Here is a 23,437-nt window from a genome sequence, read left to right as displayed (position 1 = left end):
ATGAGATCCTATTCCTAAAATCAGAGCAGCAGCGCACTAGTGTGCACGAAGGATTACTGATGGGCAGGGGTAGGTGGTGATTTTCATTGTCCACAGTATGCCATGTGAATAGAGTCACTTCTATGTGTGCCATGGCTTGGAAAAGGTTGGAAAGTGTCCTAAGAGTGCTACTTTTACTTGTTGATAAAGAAATTTTTAGTATTTGGTTAGCTTTGTGTTTCAAAAATGATGAATATGATATATCCTTCATGTATGATAAAATTCAGGTAACCGTTACTAGCAAACTTGTTCACTCCCACTCTGCCTTTCGTTATGGCCATGTCTTTATGGTACAGTTGCATATATTATAAATAGCATTCGTATGTTAATACAATGTCTGGTTTCAGTCCCCATTTATTGATTATAACATGTAATCAAAACTATTTCTATAATGCTGATATCATTTTGTAGTAATTTTATTTTAAATAAGATTATTATTATCAGCAGTTAAATTTATTGAGACTTATATGTTATGACTTACACAAATATACTGTAAAATGCATAATGAGAAAGCAGCTCTGTCATGTCCCCAGACTAACAAGTTTCCCAAAGGAAGTTCCAGAAAGACCTAATTTATAATATTATTTTACTTAAGACAGCTTTACTGTACAGAGCTAAGGTGGGAATTAGACTAAGAGACTACTATAGAACTTCACGGCATTTATAAAATGTCTACTTAAACAGGAAGTTCTCTTTAATATACATCTTCACTATTAAAAACAAACAAAAAAACAAAAAACTAGAACTAATGTTAAATGAGCCAAAAATATTTTTTTGCTTTATGTATATTCCCAGTTTCCTGATATCAATATTTAGGTAATATGCCCCCATTACTTTTCACATAGCCAATTTTTTATTGGATTATCCCTTTTGGAACTGCCCCAGAAATTATGGGAATTATTTCATTAATGTTCTCTTGAAGGTAGCTGTTATCATCTGTACTTCTATTCACTTAAAATTATACCATAGTCTTTTCTTTTGTAGGATTTTATTATTTTAACTTACCTAATAAAATGTTTAACAGTAATTAATATCCTAGATTATTAATACCTTTCCAATTTTGTCCAACCTCTCAGGTTATAATTATTAGTTACTACTTTCATTATCTCCGTTTTTTCTTCAAATGAATAATCTAAAAAGTCTTTTGAGATCTGTTCATTTTTTTTCCTAGTGAATAACATCATACAATATGTAAAACCACTTGGTACTTCTCATAGGGCTATATGAAAATTGCCATAGATCCATTAACATTCTATTTAAACTTTTAAAGTCATTTTGATAGGTAGAGTTTTGTTCTATTTTTCACATATAGTTGTATTAGTGAACTATGTTTGGCATTGCTATTTTGATTTGGAGCAGCCTGTATTCTACATTTCTATTTCGTGTCTAATTTAAAAGGTAGGGCAATGCTGGTACCTCTATCACCAGATGTAGACGCTCTTGGGCATTTGTTCCATTAACATATTAAACATAAAAGATAATGGGCATCACTTGAGAAGTACAACTAGTGCTTTCATATGACAGATTTTTCTGCATATTAAACTTTTATCATCCAAGCACAAAAATGCTACTTATATTTTATTAATTGATATTGTCAGAGGAATATGCCATATTGCAAGCTTGGTTTCAAAGGTAGTATCATGGTGCTATATAGAGGATATGCCATGTTATACCCTAAGGCAGGGGTGTCCAAACTTTTTTCAACGTTTTTCACCAAGGGCCATATGCGGTAAAATACACAAACACCCGGGCGACTCACGCGAGGTGAAGTACGTATTGCCTCACCTGGTTTATTTAAGTAAACTAAATATATTTTTGGAATTTGCTGCGGGCCAATTAACAATGGATTGCAGACCGCAGTTGGCCCAACGGCCACAGTTTTGACACCCTTGCCCTAAAGGGTTGTACTTTCCCAGTAAATTATTTTTTGTATGGGTTTTATCAACAGTTACTTTATCCTAATCAAAACTATTTTCTAAATAGAATGGAGTTAATAGTTAATACATAATTCAGGTATCTAATGTTCTGTCAAATACGGTATTTAACATATGAATGCACATATGTGCTTTGAAAGGGTAAAAATAATGAAGGAAATCTTACCTAACAAGATTTTTCTATGTAAGTAGTGGTTGGAAAAAGGAAAAATTAATATAAAACATTGGCAGTTTGGGAGCGGAAACGACTCCAGGTAATAGGGGTGTTGGTACTTATGTTTTATCATATGGGTCGGAGCATAGTTTTTTTTTGTATGAATACTTACTCTAAGAAATGGTCATAGTCTCATTTCATTCATATATTTTACAAATACTCAGTACCTACTATGCACCAGGTACAGTTGTAGGTGCTAGAGAGACTGTAGTGAATAAGCCTCTCCTTAAACTAAGGCAGATATTGTTTAAGGTTTTCTGGGAATTATAAATTCTGTAAATCACTGGTAGAGTTGTTGCTTGTTCGTCTTCCTCTTTGTCAACTTTGTAAAATTTCTAGGTCTCAAACCTCATTAAGACTGTACTCACTTAATCAATTTAAACTTGAACTATATACAAACAGAGTCTCTAGGAAACAGCAGATATTTGACAAAAGCGAATTTGGACCATTTTAAATGCTAGTCTCTTCCTCCAACATCTTTGTTTAGGGAAAGTGGGAACCCTAGAAAATCACATAAAATATATGTATTATTAAGTGCTTTTAATTTTCTAAGAAAAGCCACCTTTGACTTGGTAATCCTAATATTGTCATGAAAATAGCGCAGGCTGGTTTAAGTGTGGCAGGCTGTTTTTGATCTTGAATTCTTTTAGCTTAAATTAATACAGATGCAAATTAAGTATTATGTAATGAATTGCTATGGGCTTTATCATTCAGACAGTATTAACTTTTCCAGACTAGTAGAGGATCATTTGTTCTTAGTTAAGTGAAAAGCCTAGTGACTTACAGGTATCTTTGATATCGGTTGAATAAATCATTCACTACATTCAAGCTAATTATACTAAAATCTTTAGAATAGAACTGATAGCTAAAAAATAATAATAATATATGAACATACTGCCATTGCATACCAAAGCTTTTGGTAAGTGTGATTTTTGTTTGTTTGCTTCTGTGATGTCAAAATATACCCTAGCTGCTTTTCAGTAAAACTGAATGTGCGTATCTCTTAATAACTCACTTGTTTCTCATTGAATTAAGATTTTAAGAGCGTCTCATGCTTTCCTACCTATAGAAATTGTTTTAATGCTAATGGTGTTTTTGGCTAATATTTTATATGATGAGTAAAGTACTATTTTTCCCAAGTTTTGTATAATATAAATGGGATGTTTGGTCATTCAATGCTAGTGTGAAGAACTTCTACTTAGCAATTAAAAATGAATCAATCAATTGTTTTAATACTCAAATTACATTTTGGTCCTAAGTTTTAGAGTAAATATTTTTCTCAATTAAAACATAGGTCCTGGTGAGCCACACTTTTTTCTTATTGTTCCCTTAGATCGTGGAGTGCATCGGATCCTTTCTATACCAACGACAGGAGCATCTTGACTCTCTCCACAATGGACTCATCTACTTGTTAAAAGGGCAGTAGTACTTTGTGGGAGCCACTTCAACTCCTTTCCTAAAATTCAATGTGACCCTCCTGGTAATGGCCAGGACTAGAGTTACTTTCTGAAATCTGGAATCGTTCATACCCACTCAGAGTTACAATGGCAAACAAACAAAAAGGCATCACGTGAACCACTGTCAACTCCCATAATTTTAATCTGAACATGTTAAAATTTGTGAATAAAGAGACACTTTCCATTTCTCGTCTGGGTTGTCCCTGTGCTTATGGGACTCCTAATGGCATTTCAGACTCTTGCTAAGGCCACTATATTTTACTATCAAGGTAGAAAAGAGAGATAATCCTTAGTTAATTGTATTTTTTAGTATTAGCTTAGTTATTGAGTCTTCTATTTAAATCTGCTTCTGTAAATTATGCTGAAAAGTTTGCCTTGAAAACTCTATTTTTTTATTAGAGTTATATTTGAAGCTTTTCATGGGAAAAGTAAGTGTGAATAGTAAGGAATTTTGGTCCCTCAGTGACCCATGTTGTTAATTCATTAGTGCTTTCTAAGTACATAGAGCAAATTAGGACAATGCATTTCTAACCATTATTTACTGCACTGTGGGTAGTAAACATATACAATACCAAACTCCTCTAAATATACTGTAACACAACCAGTAAAGTTAACCATATACATGCAAAGGGTATATCATATCTTACACATAAATTGGAAATCAAGTCCGTTCAACAGATTTCAAATTGATGTTTACTAATATTTTTATGACAGAATATGAAGTGAGTAAATTAGGTATCATTAGCCTATTATGATTTAATGTGTTTATCATTGGATCTTCTGCATGCTTTAATCTGGTTAATATATTTAAATTTGCTTTTTTCCCTCCATCTGAAGGCTCTGTTTATAGTATTTTATGACACTGTTGTAAAGTTCAACTATATCAATAAAAAACAAGTTTGGACAGTATTTAAATATTGCAAATACTTTTAATTATATAAATCAAAATATTACGGTAATTAAATCAATAAAAAGTGAAGAGCCTCTGTGGCTTAGAATTGCTCTTGCCTTCGGTAAGCTAGATTTTAGAATAAAGTATTTCAGATAAGAATCCTGTTGTTTTTAGGTTAGTATACGTATCTAAGTTGTAGCGGACTACCACAGTAAAGTGAAATCTGTCCAGGGTTCCATTAGAAGGTATATTTTTAGGTGTGGCTATAGAATGTAAATGAAACAAAGTCTAAAATGCTAAATTTTATGAGGAAATGGCAGCAATAAATTAAAATGCTAAGAATCATTCATTAATCAAGTACATATTACTGTATTAACTCACTGCACTTTGATACTTAATTTCCATCCTGAATATATCATGTAGATCCATTGTTGTTATTTGTTTTGATCAAAAGTAATGTTGTTTTAAAGTTTGGAAATGACTGTTGGTTTAGAACTATTGCCCAGCTCTAAGCATATAATGATTGTGTACATAGACATTTGAAACTGTATGGAAATGGTTAAATAAGGTTTTGCCAAATTTTTCCCTTGAGAATATAATAATTCCTTTTTGTAGACTTATTGTGCAATCCTCCACCCCTTTCCCATTTCAGAAGAAATGGGAAGAAATATAAGACTTCTTGAATTGGGCTGATGGGAAAGATTGTTAGAGTCAAGAATTAAGACTTTACCTTTGTTCACTGTAAACTATTTTCTTCCTAATGTCACATTTGCCTGTTTCAATGTAAGGATATTAGGTTATGAATTTCAGCCTAATTACTAATTTTCATAAATAGCCCTTCTTTAACTTAAATATTCCAAAGTTGGGTTTAAGAAGAAACTGTTATTCTGGAAATACATTAAAGGGATAATAAACTACAGTATGTACACTCACCAGTTCAGTTCCAGAAGAGGACATATTGCAGAAAATATTAAATAATTCAGTGGAGGATAATTTGCTTTTCTCAGAATGTCTCATAAAGTGTTCATAGAAGAAAATGACATTCAGTAGTCCTGCATTATCTCTCCCTTACAGTGTTTTATTTGCCATCAGCTAAACTGACTGCTGAGACTGCAGGACAGCAGAACCATCAGGCGGTCTCTGACCAGATGCAGAAGGCAGGGAGACCAGCTAACATACGAATGGTGCTTACGGTGGGACTGATGTCATTTTTTGCATTCACTTTTTGAACTTATTTAAGAACTTGATGTAAAAACAAGTAAATGCATCATCCACTGATAATGCTCATCCTACTCTTGTTCAAAACCTATTCCACTTCAAGGAAGATTGTTATAATTGTAAAACAAGGGGTTTCTTCTATTTATTTAAGAAAGTACCAGTGTTGTCTATAAGCTTTCAATAGTTTTCTAGTGGTGAGAGTCATACTGTGAAACTATTACTACATAACCAGTAATCACAGAAAATTTCCCCTTTGCATATTCTTTAAAATTCTTTGGAAAGCATGATGTTGGTAATTACTCTTATCTGCCAAAACCAGAGTAAGATGCTGCATGTGGTATCGCTAGTTGATGATGGTCTCACATCTGTTTGCCTCGCTTGCTTTGGCCTAGTCTGAAGGCTGTAGCCCTGAAGATAGTAGCAAGCACCAAGTGAGTCTCCAGGATCGCCCGTCAGCTGCTTTTGGTGACTCAGCAGCCTGCCTCAGCCTTAGCAAACATTAGGCTCCCCCTAGCAGGTGAGTGTGGGCCAGGAGAGCTACCCGGGCCTACTGGGGGATTGAGAAGAAAAGGGGGGAGAATTTACAGTTTGAATATCTCTTAAATACCCTCCTCCTTGGATCTTAATCTCCATGATATCCTAAGGCTTCTGGACCTCTTCCAAACTCTGGCCTTGTCCTGAGTTGGAAATTTAAACAGAGGCACATAGCCCTATTAGGAAATACCTTTTCTTAGACCAGGCTCGTTTCTACTGCATGAGACTGAAATCAGGCTTCTGTGAGAAACTTGAGACTCCTTGCTGGTAGGCAGGAGTCAAGGTCAGTAAAAAATTTTAAATTAACACCAAAAGTTTTTAAAATACACTATTCTGAAAAGTTACTGGAGTCTGGGGAAAAAGAAAATGACCCATGTTTTGTTTTTCCTATAAAGATCAATTTGGAGTACGATATAAGCAGGTATTGATAAAACTAACACACCAAAGACTTATATAAAACATGTTTTATTAATTTTGGTCCCCATTTAGAGACATTTTCATTTCTATCTTGAAATTAGTCATCAATTTTCATAAAAATAAAACATTATTAACGATGTGTTTATGTGAGATAACTTGATGCTCCTACAAAAATAGATAACTAATGATAGGGTTGTAATAATGGTGATTGTTAGATTTTTATGAGAAATTCGTAGCTGGAAATACTGTAGCAACACTTAGTTTAAAATTTTGGACCTTAGACACTGTGGCTGTCTAATACAATACTTTAAATTTTTTCTGCATTTTCAGTAAATTTAGTATATTTATTGTACAGTTCTCAGTAATTTTTTAAAGTTTATGAAATTATATTTATCAAATAAAAATTTTCCTATATAATTAAAAGTGTTTTTCCGTCATTTAAGCATGTTAATAAGCCTCTCTGCTCATCACAACCAGCACTGCCAAATTTGCTTCAAGTGAAATTTTACTACATTTGTCCTCCACTATAGTACTGGAATACCATTATGTCTTTCACTGACTGCACTTTTTAAAAATCTAGAAGATTTTGGGTTATACAGTTTTTATACATCATCAATACAGCTCTTTAAAAGGGGCCTGATAGAAATGCATCAACTGTAAAGACTGATACACTTCAACTAGAAATTGGATCATTCATTCATGGCCAGCCAGTGTGCGTTTCAAAATGCGTTGGTCCATTGAAAATAATGTGCTTTCTTTATAATATATAATGTATATTTATATATAAAATAATCTAACCTAATGACAATCGTCATGCCTAATGCTTTCTCAGTTGCCAATTAAAACAATTGTTTAACCTACTTTTTATTAAAAAGGTTAGCTGCTGTCTTTGCCCAATTGTTAGTATTTGCAAAGGATGACAATGTAGGATATGTAATGTGTTTTTCTTTCTGAAAGGAAATATGATCCTGGACAAGTCAGTTTATCTAAGCGTCTGTTTTTATTTTAAAAGGAGTTGAAGGTTTAGATGATCTTTAGGATAACTTCAGTTTTTAACTATTGTACAATAGGACAAATGATATTTTTTAATGGATAAGAAACTTAGGACAAAAAATTTTTTTTGAGCATTTGACCTTAACTTTAATGAATTCAAAAACAATTTGTTTTATTTTGAAGTGCTGATTCAAAGAATGAAGCTACTATAAATGGAGATAAGTTCACATGTGTCTGAACAGCTCTTTTTGGAAGTGGCAGAAGGCCCTCTGATAAATCAGACTTTTTAATGTAATTTGTTTAAGGTGAAATGGTTTGTATTGGAGTAAAACTTGTAGACAGTGAAGCCCACAGAGTGTAGGAGTATATTCTGTCACTCTCGACAAATCTGCAGGTCTCTGTAACCCCTGCTCCAGTCCAGATAAAGGACCTTTCCTGCCCAGGAAGTCCCCTTAGCTGCTTCCCAGTGCACTGTCTTCCTGCCGTTGGCAACCATTCTTCTGTTTCCTGTTTCATAGGTAAGTTTTACCTGTTCTTGAATTTCAAAAAAATGGACTTATTCAACGTGTTCACTTTTGCATCTGGCGTTGTTGCTCCAAATGTCTGTGAGCTTCATCTGTGTTGTTACATATATCCATAATTTGTTTTGCTACACAGTGGTGTTGTTTCAGGAACATCCTACAATTTATCCTTTCCCTTGTTAACCATAAAGAACCTGCGTTATCATAAAGTTCTGAACATACTTTATGGACATGTTTTCATTCCCTCTGATGAAATAACTAGTAGAATTGCTGGGTCATAAGTTTATATTTCATTTTATAAAAAATTGCCAAAAAATTTTCAAAGTGAATATATGTGCCATTTTATGTGCATTTGTATGCAATTGAGAATTCCAGTTCTATCTCATGATTTAAATTTGCATGATGACAAGTTATGTTTAACTTCTTTTTGCATGCTTATTGGCAATTTGTCTTTTTCTGAAATGTCTGTTCATGTCTCTGGCCATTTTTCAATTAGGCTGCTTGTCTCATTACAGAATGGTTGGAATCCTTTACCTAAGGACCTAAGTCTTTTTGTCAGCTGTATGTATGTATTGCTAGCTTTCCCCTCCATCTGTGGTTTACCTGTATATTTTCTTCATGGTGACTTAGGGGAGCAAAGGTACTTTGTTTTGATGAAGTCCAATTTTTTTCCTTTATTATGGTAATGTGTTTTTTGTCTTGTCTAAAATATCTTTGTCAATCCCAAGATCATGAAGATACTTTCCTGTTTTCTTCTAAAAGCATTATTGTCTTAAACTTTATATTTAAGTCTATGATCCATCTCAAATTCATTTGTGTGTATGATGTGAGGCCAGGTTAAGGATATTCCTTCCTCCTAACCCCCATAAGGGTTATTCTTCATCTCCGTTTAATTCATTTGGTACCTCTGTTTAAAATTAATTGACTGTATATAAGTGTGGGTCTATTTCTGGATTCTTTGTTTTGTTCATTTATCCTTACAGCAGTAGCCCACTGTCTTGATTAGTATAGCTTTTTTATACTTAGATTTGAAACCAGGTAGCATAAATTCTAACTCTGTTGTCAAGATTGTTTGTCTATCCTGGGCCCTTTGCATTTCCATATAAATGTTGAAATCAGCTCATCAATTTCAAAAAAAAATTGCTATTCTGATTTTGATTTGGATTGCTCTGAATCTAGATCAATTTGGAAAGAACTGATAATATTGAGTCTTCTAATCCATGAGCATGATATATCTCTATTTTCGGTCTTTAATTTCTCTCAGGAATGTTTTGTAGCTTCACGGTAGACATCTGGCAACCCTTTTTAATAAACTTAAAATGTTGATGGGTTTTGATGCTATGGTAAGTGAAATTTCATTTTCCAGTTGCTCATTACTTGAATATAGAAATACAATTAATTTTTGTACTTTTGAGTTTGTAACCTACAACCTTGCTAAATTCATTCAGTTGTTCTAATATTTGTGTGTGTGTGTGTGTGTGTGTGTGTGTGTGTGTGTGTGTGTGTAGAATCCCATTTGCAATAGCATCAAAAAAAAAATACCTAGCAATAAAGTTAACCAAGAAAGTGAAAGATCTTTACAAGGAAGTAAAATATCTGTACAGTGAAAACTGCAAGACCTTGCTGAAAGAAACTGAATAAGACAAACAAATGGAAAGACATCCCATGTTCATGGATCAGAAGAATTAATATTGTTAAATGGCCATACTAACCAAAGCCATCTACAGCTTAAACATAATCCCCATCAAAATACCAAAGGCATTCTTCACAGAAATAGAACAATCCTAGGATTTGTGTGAAACCACAAAAGACCCCCAAATAGCCAAAGCAATTCTGAGAAAAAAGAACAATGCTGGAGGTATCACACTTCCATGTTTCAAACTATACTACAAGGCCATAGTGATTTGAAAAAAATAAAATTTTTAAAAAACAGTATGGTACTAGAACAATAATAGACATATCAACAAATGGGGCAGAATAGAGAGCCTAGAATTAAATCCCAGCATATAAAGTCAGCTAATTTTTGACAAGGGAACCAAATCCATTGAAAGGGGATAGTCCCTTCAACACATAGTGCTGGGAAAACTGGAGACACACATGAAAAACAGTGAAATCAGAACCCTATATCTCACACCACTCACAAAAATGAACTCAAAATGGATCAAAGACTTAAACATAAGACCTGATACCATAAAACTCCTAGATAAAAATGTAGGGAAGAAGTTCATCAATATTGGTCGTGACAATGATTTTTTAGATGACACCAAAGGCACATACAACAAAAGTAAAAATCAACAAAAAGGACTATATTAAACTCAAAAGCTTCTGCACACAAAAGACATCATTAACAAAATAAAAAGACAACCGGCAGAATGGGAGAAAATTTTTGCAAACCACATCGAATAAAAGGTCAATATCCAAAATATATATATATAGAACTCATACAACTTAATACAAAAAAATACGATTGAAAAATGGGCAGAACTAAAGAAACATTTTTCCAAAGAGGACATCAAAATGGCCAACATGGAAATGAAAAGATGCTCATCATTGCTAATCATCAGGAAAATGCAACTCAAAACCACAATGAGATAACACTTCACTCCTTTTAGAATGACTAAGTATCAAGAAGACAAGAGACAGCAGGTGGTGGTGAGGATGTGAGAAGGTAACCCTCATACATTGTTGGTAACATAAATTGGCCCAAGCATTATGAAAAACAATACAGTTTCCTCAAAAAATTAAAAATTGATCTACCATACAATTCAGCAATTCCACTTCTGGATACATACCCAAAGGAAATGAAAACGGGATTTTGACAAGATATATGCACTCCCAGGTTTATCACAGCATTATTCACAATAGTCAAGATAAGGAAACAACTCAAAGGCCTATCAACAGATGTATAGATTTTAAAAAGATGTGGTACATATGCACAATTGAATATTATTTAGCCATGAGAAAGGATATCCTGCCATTTGCAACAACATGGCTAGACCTTGAGCACATTGTGCTAAGCAAGGTAAGTCAGAAAAACAAGTACTGAATTACTACTTGTATGTGGCTCCTGCCTGCCCTCTGATCTCATGCCACTCTTCCCAGCACACACTGTTCACTGCCTTCCCTTCTGTTCCTCAGACTTGCCAAGTTCATTCATGTCACAGGGAATTTGCACTCCTATACTCTCTGCATGGAATCTTCTCTGCTAGATCGTCATATGGCTATCTCCTATTCTTTTGGAGCTCTGGCCTGAACTAATTCAGAATCTCTAGAAGCAGGACTAGGTGGTTAGGTTAAAAACTAAAAAAAAACTGGATCAAATATATGGTGATGGAAGGAGAACTGACTCTGGGTGGTGAACACACAATGGGATTTATAGACGATGTAATACAGAATTGTACACCTGAAATCTATGTAAATTTACTAACAATTGTCACCCCAATAAAATTAATTAAAAAAAAAAAAAACTAAAAATAACTCCTGTACACTAAAGTTTGTGAACCAGTGAGCTAAAGTTTCTTTTCCTCATGTCTGTAAGCAAGTTACAGATTTGTTAATGAACCTGGAAATTAAAGGCATGTAAGTATCCGATTCTCCTTTTTCTCGTTTCCCTTAGGAAAAAATGTCACATTCAGTGCTTATAGTGATTAGATAAAGCCACATTGCTGCAACAGGCACCCAACAACAATAAATAGGCTTAAAGACGTGTAAGATCCTGTTACTACATTCCAGGGAGAGCTCCAGTCAGCAGCCAGCCCTGTTCCATGAAGTCATTCAGGGATCCACGTGTTTTTGTTTTTCATCCTGATGATCTGCCACCTAGGGCATTATCAGCACCTATTTGGTTAAAATTGGGTTTACATGGGTTCTAGCTGACAGGAAGAGAAAAGATAATTTGGGAATCATGCTGTTTAAGGCATTGGTCCAGAACTAAGACACACCGAATCTGCTTATTCTATTGGTAAGAACTTAGCAGGAACCAAGCAACATCTCCAGATAGATAATCACATGCCAGCTAGAACTAACTATGGAACGTAGGAAAGATCAGATTGTGACGGACTCTGCCACCGTGTATGTGGAGCAAGGTTTTATGTAACAGTTTAAAACAAGTTACCCGACATCTATTCCACCAGAGAATGATCCAAAGGATCAGAGGTAGTTTGATGCATGTATTTCACATGAAGGAATTATGGAGTCAGAGACTCCTGATGTAGAATGAACCTTCATTTGACAGATGTGAAAATGGACTCAATTGATACAGACCCACCCTCAAGGTCACAATCATCAGTAGGGGAATCAGGCTGTATCTTTTTCTGATACTAGCTGGAATATAACCATTGAAAAACCACTACATTCTCAATTCCCACAGTTGCCAACTCTAAGCTAATATCAAAATGTACACATTAAATAAGTGGCTATTCATACAGCCACCTCTAAACCGCTTGTGGAACATAGTTGAGTTCATTCCATGATGTCTCTATCTCATACACTGAAAGCAGTATGTCATTATGTTGAATTCATAAAAATCTTAATGACATAAAGTAAAATCTATCCATTCCTTTCCAAAAATCTTGCCTTAGGCAAAAATACTGAGATTTAATAATTCAAAAGTTGAAAAGTATATACAAAACACAACATGAAATGGCTACTCTACAGTAGAGCGCTAGTCCTTTTTAAGACTTCTCCTTCAAGGGCTGATTGTAAAGGTAGAAATCAGGTTCTACGAACTAGAAGGCTGTAACAAGGTTTAAAAGCTTTGGAATTAAGCCCAGCTTCAGATTTTGACTGTCATTTATTAGCTAGTTACAAGTTACCCTCTTAGAGCCTCGTTTTTTTCTCATTGTAAAATGGGGGAAATAATAGCTGCGCCTCACAGTGTTTTGAAGACTGAACAATATATATTGTTGCTAAAGTGCTCAGCACAACATAGAGCATGGTAAGTGCTCAGTAAAGGAAGGCAAAACACCAAAGAGAAGGGGCACTTCACAGAATTACATTTTTAATTCTTGGATTGCTTTTCAAAATCTCAACACTAATACCAATTCTCATTTTATGAGAAAATAATGACCAATATCATTCATTTATCAAGCATTTAATACCTCCAGATTTCTAGAGTTGGAGGAAGTCAAGGATAGCCACAATCTCTGGGCAACGTCCAGTCTTGGGAACACTTTAGGCACTAATGTCTGCCCTACTTTAGTAGAACTCCATGGCTACCCTACATATCTCCGAGATATTAGATCTCAGAATTACTCTACTGCCTTTCCCCTCAAACTGAGTGGAGTAGCTCCAGACCAATGTTTCATAATAGTTATGAACAAAGTCATTTTGATTTAGGGTTACTTTACGAATGACAATCTAAATCCACCTGCTTCCCATCCGTAGGGAGGAGTGGGAAGGATCTGACCAGCAACTTCAGAATGAGGCCAAACTACAGTCAACTCTCACGCACAGTAGTTATCTTCTATAAAGTTGCCACAAATACTGAAACATGGCTTCTAGGGAAAATCAGGGTTAGGTTCCTGTGAGGCTCTAGTCACATCTTCAACCAATAAAACATAACTTAGTTTTATGTGCATTTCTCTTTAAAGACGCTTTATTTCATATACAGAGGGTACCAAAAATATTATACACATTTTAAGAAAGGAAACTATTAAAATTACACTGATGGTAACCACTTTGAGAACCCCTTGTAATTGCACAAGTCAAATGTGACTTGTACTCATCTTTTGTTAACGTTACATATTGAGTATGCAATTTTAATAGTTTTTTTTTCCTTTCTTAAAATGTGTATACATTTTTTTGGCACCCTCTGTATATTGTTGATTCACTAACATTGAACTCCCAGCCCCAGAATTAAAACTCATGCTGCACACAGCTTATCTAACACATGGATTTTTCTCTGTAAGGCACATCAGCCTTCTTGCACTCAAGAACACTAGACAGCACTTCAGCACTACCCTTGGGGGCCATTTTAAACACCAAAATCACCAAAAAAGCATAAAAATGTGGGAAACTAAATATCTAAGAGCTGAAACATGAAGGCAGAGGCATTGTCTCATTCAACCTTAGCTGGGAATGTGCCTGTCGGTCAACCGAAAAGTTTTGCCACTGCACATGGCCATGAATGACTGCTGCAATGCTGTGTTGATTTGGGGGTTACAGATAGATTTTAGTGAATAGGCAAATTCACAAAGGACAGAATCAGCAAACAATAAGAATCAATTATATATATTCTTAATACCAAAGATTTAATGTATATATTCACTATGTGAAAAACTATGTGCTGAGACTTCGGAATAAGGTAAGACCTGGTCTTTATCACTATTGCCCTATGGTCTAATGGAAGATACACAGGTGTTACCATGCTTGGTGTATTATGGTAAGTGCTATAAAAAATAAAGAATAAGAAGAGGAGCACAGAGAAAACCCACCTAAATCAGACTGAGACATCAGAGAAAAGCTTCCCAGGAGGGTGGCAATCAAGAATAGCGTTTTTTGCTGTTGTTTTAAAGATATGAGTTATTTAAAGGAAAGGGTTTGAAAAGTGGAAACTCTAAGGAAAGAATGCGAAATGTCTCCAAGGTGCATAAACCCTACTACACAAAGGGTGCACCTGAGATGGGAGGCAGGCAGCAAGTGTTATGCAGAGGGTGTTTGATGCTCAGCAGTAAGAGCTTCACCTTGCTGACTGCAGGACAACCACCAGCAAGTCTCTCCCCCATAGCATCAATTTTTCTGTCTACTGGATCCTGGTCAGCATACAACCAAACTGTTATTTTTCCCATTTTTTACAAAATCTTTTTTTGACTACTCTTCCCCTGCCAGCTACCATGTTTTTTTTTCTTTGCTCCCTTTTGCAGCAAAACTATGAGATTGGTCTGTACTCACTGTCCCAACTCCTCTTCTTTACTTCTTTACTTTCCATTACTCCACTGAAATCTATTCATCAAAGTCAACGATGACTTCCATGTTGCTGAATCCAGTATTCAATTTGCTTTTCTTTTCTGTTTGTTCTTTTGAGGCATCGCAGGCTTTGACATAATTTATCACTCCCTCCTCATTGGAACAACCTCTTCCCTTGGCTCCTACACCTTTCCGGTTTTCCTCTTACCTCAATGGCTGCTCCATCTCAGATTTCCTTGCTGTTTGCTCCACACCAACATGATCTCCTAATGTTGGAGTGCTTCAGGGCTCACTCCTCAAACTTCTTTTCTGTCCATACTCATTCTCAGTGATCTCATCCTGTCTGAAAGCTTTAAATATCAATAATCTGATGACTCATGTTTATCTCCCAACTCTTACCCTTTATCACCTGATTCATACATCTAAATACCTATTCACAATTTTATTGAGTCCTACTGGCAACATAAACATGTATCCTGAACTGAGCTCCTGATCTTTTCCTCCAAAACCTGTTTCTCTCACATCTTCTGAATCTTGGTTAATAGCAATTCCATCCCTGCAGTTGCTCAAGCCAAACACCTTGGAATCATCTTTGAACTCTCTCCTGTTACATTATGACGATCACTACCCCTACTCCCACTTGTATCTAGTTCCTCAGAAAATCTGGTTAAATCTAGCTTTAAAATATGTCCAGAGTTCAACTCCTTTTTGCCACTGTTATCACCCTTGCCTAAGTCCCCATCATCTCTCATCAACTGTTAACTTTTTAGTTGACATATTAATTACTGCTATGTAATCAATTATCCCAAAACAGCATCTTAAAACAACAGACATTCTCCCAGTTTCTGTGGATTCAGAATCTGAGTGCAGATTCTCTGGGCACATCACATTCAAGGTCCCTCACAAAGCCACAGTCAAGCTGTTAGAACTGCAGTCTAATCTGAAGGCTCAGCGGAGAGGTTGTTTCCAAGCTTACTGATGTGGTGGTTGGCAGGGTTTAGTTCCACATGGGTTGTTGGACCAAGAGCCTGTTTCTCACTGGCTTAGCTGGAGGTCACCTGGGCCTCTTAAAGGCAGCTCACAAAATGGCAGCTGGCTTTCAACAGTGAGCAAGCAAGAGAGAACATGCAAAATAGAAGCTATTGTCTCTTTATAATGTAATCTCAAATGATATCCCATCACTTTGCCATATTCTATTAGAAGCATGTCACTAGGTCATGAGGGAAGGTATTACACAGGGTGAGTCTCATAAGCCAGGGATCAGTGAGGGTATTTCAGAAGCTGCCTGCCTCACCTGGTCTCCTGCTTTCACCTTACTCCTCCCGCCACACACACACACACACACACACACTCTTTTTCTCAACATATCAGCTAAAACAATTTTATTAGAACTCAAGTAAGAAGCTATGACTTTTCTGCTCAAATCCTCCAGTGACTTCCCACCTGTAAAAGCTACAGATTAACAGTGGCCCACAAGGCCACACGCAATTTGCTACCTGTTATCTTTTACCTCATCTCCTATTAGCACACTCCCTCCTCTCCAGCCCTCTAGCCATTCTTGTTCCTCAAACATGCTGCCAACTCAGTCTTCATATTTGCTATTTGCTCTGCCTGCAAACTTTCCTCAGACATACACATGGTTTAACTTATTTCTTTAGGTATTTATGCAGCTACCTCAGTGAGCTCCCCCCTGATCACTCAATTTAAAATTGCACATTCCCGTGTCCCCTTCGCTTTATTTTCCCCTGCCAGAACACTCCTCACTATATATCACAGTATATATTTTACTTATTATATCTCCCAATACTAGAAGGTAAGCTCCATAAGGCCAATTATTTTTGTATGTTTTGTTCACTGCTGTATTTCCTGACACATTAAAGGGTTAGAGACATTTAAATGAATGAGTGATAAATTGTGAAAGCTCTGGGGAGTCACCAAAGTTATCTTAATTAAGCCTTTCAGATAAGTCATCCTATAAACAATGAGAACAAGTAATTGGAAGAAAAACAGACTAAAGGCAGAGAGAATATATAGGAAGCCACAGCAGGCATTTAGGCAATACATGAAAACTTAGTGAAGGCAGTTACATTAGGAATGAAGAATATCATACGGACATGTGAAATGGTGAGGCAAAATTATGAGTGCTCCCAAAACGCCTACAAATTCAACACAGCCCTCAAAATCCTGACTGGATTTTGTTTTTGTTTTTTGCAGAAATTGACAAGCTGATCTTAATATTTGTATGGAAATGCAAGAGACCCAGAATAGCCAAGACAATTTTGAAAAAGAAGAAGTTGAAGGGGCTCACACTGCCTGACTTCAAAACTTAACTATAAAGTTACAGTAATAAAACTATGTGGTTCTGACATACAGATTGATGGGAACTGAGAATCCAGGAAAAAAAATCCATACATTTATGGACAGTTATTTTCAGCAAGGGTGCCAAGGCCATTCAATAGGGAAAGAGCAGTCTTAACAAAAATGGTATGGGGACAACCAGATATTCATAGGCAAAAGAATCTGAACTCCTACTTCACACAGTATACAAAAATTAAAACAGGTCAAAGACGTGAAGGTAAAAGCTAAAACTACAATACTGTTAGAAAACATAAATGTAAACTTTGTGACATTGGATTTGGCAGTGGTTTCTTAGATGATACATAAAGAGCAAGCAACCAAAGAGAAAAATAAATTGGACTTTACCCAAATTCAACTTTTGTGCCATAACAGACACTTGTGAAAAGTTAAAAAACAATCCACAGGATAGAAAATATTTGTAAATCATATATCTGATATAGTATCTAGAATATGTAAAGAACTCTTACAAGTCAATAAAAAGACAAATAACTCAGTATTTAAAAAATGGGCACACAACATACCAAAACTGAGTAATGAAGAAATGGAAAACCCAAACAGGTTAATAATTAGTAAGGAAAATGAATCTTTAATCAAAAATCCTCCAACAAAAAGCACAGGACCAGATGGCTTCACTGGAAATTCTACCAAACATTTAAAGGATTAACACCAATCCTCCTCAAACTCTTCCAAAAAAATTGAAGAAAAGGGAATGCTTCCAAACTCATTCTGTGAGGCCAGCATTACCCTGGTATCAAAGCCAAAGAAATGGTACAAGAAAACTACACACCAATATACCTGATGAATATCAATACACAAATTCTCAACAAAATACTAGCAAACCAAATTCAACAGCACATTAAGGAATCAACACGACGGAGCGGGAGTTGTTCCCCTGGAATGCAAAAATGGTTCAACATATGAAAATCAATTATTCTAATACACATTAACAGAATTAAAGATAAAAACCACATGAACATCCTAACTGATGGAAAAAAGCATTTGACAAGACTCAATGCCCTCTCCTGATTTAAAAAATCAACAAAGTAGGAATAGGAGGAAACTATCGCAACATAATGAAGACCACATATGAAAAGTCCACAGCTAACATTATACTCAATGGTGAAAGATGCAAAGCTTTTCCTCTAACGTCAGGAACAAAAGACAAGGATGCCCACTTCTGACACTACTATTCAACATGGTACTGGAAATCCTGGCCAGAGGAATTAGGCACAGAAAAAAAATAAAAGACATCTAAATTGGAAGAAGTGATATTATGTTTGCAAATGACATAATCTTTTATGTAGAAAACCGTAAAGATTCCATACAAACACACACAAAACACTTTACATAAAGCAAATATTAACAGACCTAAACTGAGAAATAGACAGTAATATAATAGTTGGGGGCACTTCAATACCCCACTTTCATCAATGGATAAATCATCCAGACAGAAAACCAACATGGAAACACTGGATTTAATGACATGTAAGGCCACATGGTTGATACCTACAGTGTCTCCCTGAAAATAAGACCTAGCTGGACCATCAGCTCTAATGCATCTTTTGGAGCAAAAATTAATATAAGACCAGGTATTACATTATGTTATATATCATATCATATAAGACCCGGTCTTGTTTTACTATAATAATTTACTTATTTTACTATAAGACCGGGTCTTATATGATATGATATAATGTAATATATAACATAATGTAATAATGTATTTACTATAAGACTGGGTCTTATATGTAAAATAAGACTGGGTCTTATATTAATTTTTGCTCCAAAAGACGCATTAGAACTGATTGTCCGGCTAGGTCTTATTTTCGGGGAAACATGGTAGAATATCAAAAGAACTCCTACAACTCAACAACAAAAAATCAAATAACCCAGTTCAAAAATGGGCAAAGGACTTGAATAGACATTTCTCCAAATATCATATACAAATGGTCAACAAGCATGTGAAACAACACTCATCATCAGAGAAATGCAAATCAAAACCACAATGAGATATCACCTCACACACACTAGGATGGCTAGTATCAAAAAAAAAACAAACCTGAAAAATAATTGTTGGTGAAGATGTGGACAAATTGGAACCTTTGTGTACTGTCAGAATTGTAAAATGATGCAACTGCTACAGAAAACTGTATGAAGTTTCCTCAAAAACTTAAAAATAGAACTACCATATGATCCACAATCTCATTTCTGGCTATATATCCATAAGAATTGAAAGTAGGGTCTTGAAGAGATGTTTGCACACTTATGTTCACAGCAACACTATTCACAATAGCCAAATGTCCACTGACAGATAAATGGATAAACAAAATGTGGTGTACACATACAATGGAATATTTAGCGTTTAAAAGGAAGAAAATTGTTACATGCTACAACATGGATGAAGCTTGAGGACATTATGCTGAGTGAAATAAGCTAGTCACAAAAAGATACTGTGTGATTCCATTTATATATCTAAAACAGTCAAATTCATAGACACACAAAGTAGAATGGTGCTTCCCAGGGGCTGGAGCGTGCATACAGATTTTCAATTCCTTTATATTCTTAAATAAGACCAGAATTGCTGGATAATATGCTGTTTAACTTTTTGAGGAACAGCCAAACTGTGTTCCAAAGTGGCTACACCACTTACAGTCCCACCAATGTTGCAATTTATCCATATTCTCATCCACTTACTGTCTTTTTGATTAAAGCAATCATAGTGGGTGTGAGTGACAACTCACTGTAGTTTTGATTTGCATTTCCCTATTTACTAATGATGCTGAAAATCATTTCATGTGTTTATTGGCCATTTGTATATCATTTTTGAAGAAATATCTTTCAAATCCTTTGCTCACTTGTTAATTGGGTTGTCTTTGTTAAGTTGTAAAAGTTCTTTATATATTCTGGATATAAGTCATATTTTTAAATTAATGGAATGCTTGATACAATTATCATAGCTTTTTATACCACACTTAGAAAATATTTTCAGGTTAGAATATATTTATAGGTATGTCAAATGTCATCTTAAATATGAACTGCATGCAAATTTAAAATTTTAAAGCAACCACTGCTTTTTCAAACAAATGAATTGCAAGCCTAGGAGTGTCGGATATGGGGACCCATAGATTAAAAGATTTAGAAATATATGCAATGTATGGACCTTCTTTGACTCCTGACGAACTGGGGAAAAAACTGAGACAATTTAAAATATTGACTGGGTAATTAAGAAACTGTTAACATTTAAGTGTGGTGACAGTATTGTGGTTACATGTAACAGTCTTTATCTTTTAAACATACATACTGAAATATTTACAAATGAATTTATTTGCTGAGACTTACTTCAAAATAAATCGGGGTTGGGAAGATGGATGGCATATTGATAAATCAAGATTGGCCGTGAACTGATCAAGTTCAAGTAGGCTCATTACACCATTCTACTTATGTGTAGGTCTGAAATTTTCCATTAAAAATAAAAAAGCACTACTGCAATATCCACTATGTGTATGAACACAGGTAAGCTGGCAGCACCTAAACAATACCAACTACACTTTTACAAATTTATGAATTCCCAAAGCTATCCCAGAGCAAAAGAGCTCTGGGAAACCTAACAAGACTGACATATCCATGCAGTTATTTGTGCACTGTTTTCATCCCCCCGGTCACAGGCTAACTGGTAGCCGGGGCAACCATGGTGTACACACTTGCACAAAAGACCAGCACCACTATGCACCTACGCACTCCATTTCCTCACCCAAGTTCACTAAGGGACCAGAACTCCCACTGGAAGGTGTAATCACTACCCTCACTGGCTACAGAAAATACTACCTTCAAGTAAGTACATGTCTATTATAAGCAATTTTACAGCCATCCCTCAGGCACCTTATACTCACCCAAATTGCACATCCAACAGACACACGAGTTAGGATGGCTAGGTAAAACTTGCACACTTAAAATGCATACCCACCAGAATGACTGCAGAAAAAGACAAGTAAGTATTCACAAGGATATGGAGAAACTGCGACCCTTACGCATTGTGGTAGGAAAACTTTTAAATGGTACAGCCATTTTGGAAGACAGTTTGGCAGTTTTTTAGAAAGGTAAACATAAATTTCCCAACCAATACAATTACACTCCTAGGAATCTAAAAGTGTAATGAATGAAAACTTATGTCCACACTAAGACACATCCGTGAATATTCACAGCATTCAAACCAAATATGTGAACAATCCAAATGTCCATCAACTGGTGAACGGATGAACAACTGTAGACACTCCATACAACGGGAACCGTACAGCAATAAAAGAACTCAGTACAGGCATATGCTACAACACAGATGAGCCTCAAAATCATGCCAACTGAAAGAAGCCAGATACACAAGACTTCAAATTGTAAACTCCATTTATGTGTAATTTCTAGACCGGGAAAACTCATAAAAACAGATCAGTGTGGTTGCCTAGGGTTGGGGGTGGCATCTGAAATCAACTACGAAGGAGCACGAGGGCAACTTTTATGGGCTGATGGGAATGTTCTAAAACTAGATTGTGGTGATGGTTGCAACTCTACACATTTACTAAAACTATTGAATCGTACACTTACAATGGGTGGACTTTATGGTGTGCAAATTATAGTTCAACAAAGCTACATTTTTAAAGTTCCAATACAATAGAGAACTAAGAATGACTGTTCAAGCTCTGGCTAACAGCCTATTCATTTCATATCAACACAATGAATTCTCATGTGCTACCAGGATTAAGAATATTATTAGCATTTGCTTAAAAACATGCTATTTTTCAAGGATTCCAAGTACACACATCTCTAAACCTCACTGATCAAACACTGCTTTTAGCCATGTGTCATGTAATAAATCATTGTATATAGCTTACGTTAGTATTTCCTCTTAGCCATTTCGTTTTCCCCTAAACTTATGGCCTACAGTTTCCTTTCAGTAAAAATCCCTTGTTTGGTATTGCCCTAGTTTTCCATTAGACACAAAGGTTTCTTAGAATACTTCATAATTTGAAATAAAAATGTAGGTAAATATTTCTATTGAACATGCATCTAAATACATATGGACATTCCAAATCTATCATCCTTTTTTCACTTCTTTAATTTGGTCTTTAAGCCACTCACATGCTGCCTCTGATAAGTTTAAGACTTTTCATTATTTCAAATCAAGCTTTGCTTTCATTATTTTGGTTCGAAATTCTTTTTTACTTTAAACTTATTTGATCAACTCTTCAAGGCAGTGCTGTCTTCTGTGATGAGACCCGCTTTAATTTTGGTCTGACTCCATCTCTTGCCATTTCCCTGAAAAATCTGCCAAAGAGTAAATGTTCCCCCTAGCCATTAAAAAACAATTTTTTTAAGACAAACATTTTTCCCCAAAACCAAAGCTCATATGAAATGTCAATATTCTACAAGGAATAAAGTAGAAAACTATAGATGAAGTAAAAGGAGAGGCATCCTGTCTGCTATGGCCCAACCTCATGAACAGCCTTAAGTTACGGCTTGAAAACCAAGGATCTAAGACAAACAACAATGATTTCTGCACAGCACAAATATAAAAAAACCAACCTAAAAATACTTAAGCAATACTCATAAGAAAAACTTGGATATACTTCTTAAAAACATACATTTTAGAGTCTCAATTTTAAACATGGGTAATTATCATGATTCACAAAATAATTTCTTTAAAATTCCATATAGATATTACTTTTAGGAATTCCATCTACTACAAATCCTGTGCATCTTTTATCTTAATTTCTGTATTTATGACAGATTTTTTTTTTAAAGATCAACCAAGGAGAAGTCAAAGCCACAATAACACAAAACACTGGAAAGTTGAGCCCAGTGGAAAGTTGCCAAATGAATGAGTTGGTCAGCAGGAAATGCCAATTGCCCAACAGGGCGTGGAGAAAATAAGATGGCAAGAATGCTCTGGTAAAACCATTCAT

The 23,437-nt window shown here is 35.4% G+C and overlaps 1 protein-coding gene across 11 annotated transcripts in view; it reads left to right on the top strand.

Annotated features, from left to right (window-relative positions):
- Positions 1-7,123, top strand: part of ATP11B (ATPase phospholipid transporting 11B (putative)) — a 101,582-nt gene extending 94,459 nt beyond the window's left edge. For 6 of the 11 annotated variants that reach the window (XM_081076341.1, XM_081076345.1, XM_081076342.1 and 3 more), the window contains one exon: positions 3,521-7,119. Coding sequence is in view for 4 of the 11 variants with exons in the window: in XM_081076344.1 (XP_080932470.1) it covers positions 3,521-3,602 (82 nt within the window). In the remaining 7 variants the exon portion in view is untranslated. Of the gene's footprint in view, positions 1-3,520 lie in introns of all 11 variants that reach the window. The other 5 variants (XM_081076344.1, XM_081076343.1, XM_081076348.1 and 2 more) reach the window with 2 other exon arrangements.
- Positions 7,124-23,437: the final 16,314 nt, after the last annotated feature.

The sequence above is a fragment of the Rhinolophus hipposideros genome, assembly GCF_964194185.1.
Source record: "Rhinolophus hipposideros genome assembly, chromosome: 2".
NCBI classification, from domain to species: domain Eukaryota; kingdom Metazoa; phylum Chordata; class Mammalia; order Chiroptera; family Rhinolophidae; genus Rhinolophus; species Rhinolophus hipposideros.
Note: the sequence above shows the minus strand (reverse complement) of the source record. Positions and strands in the feature narration are given on the sequence as shown.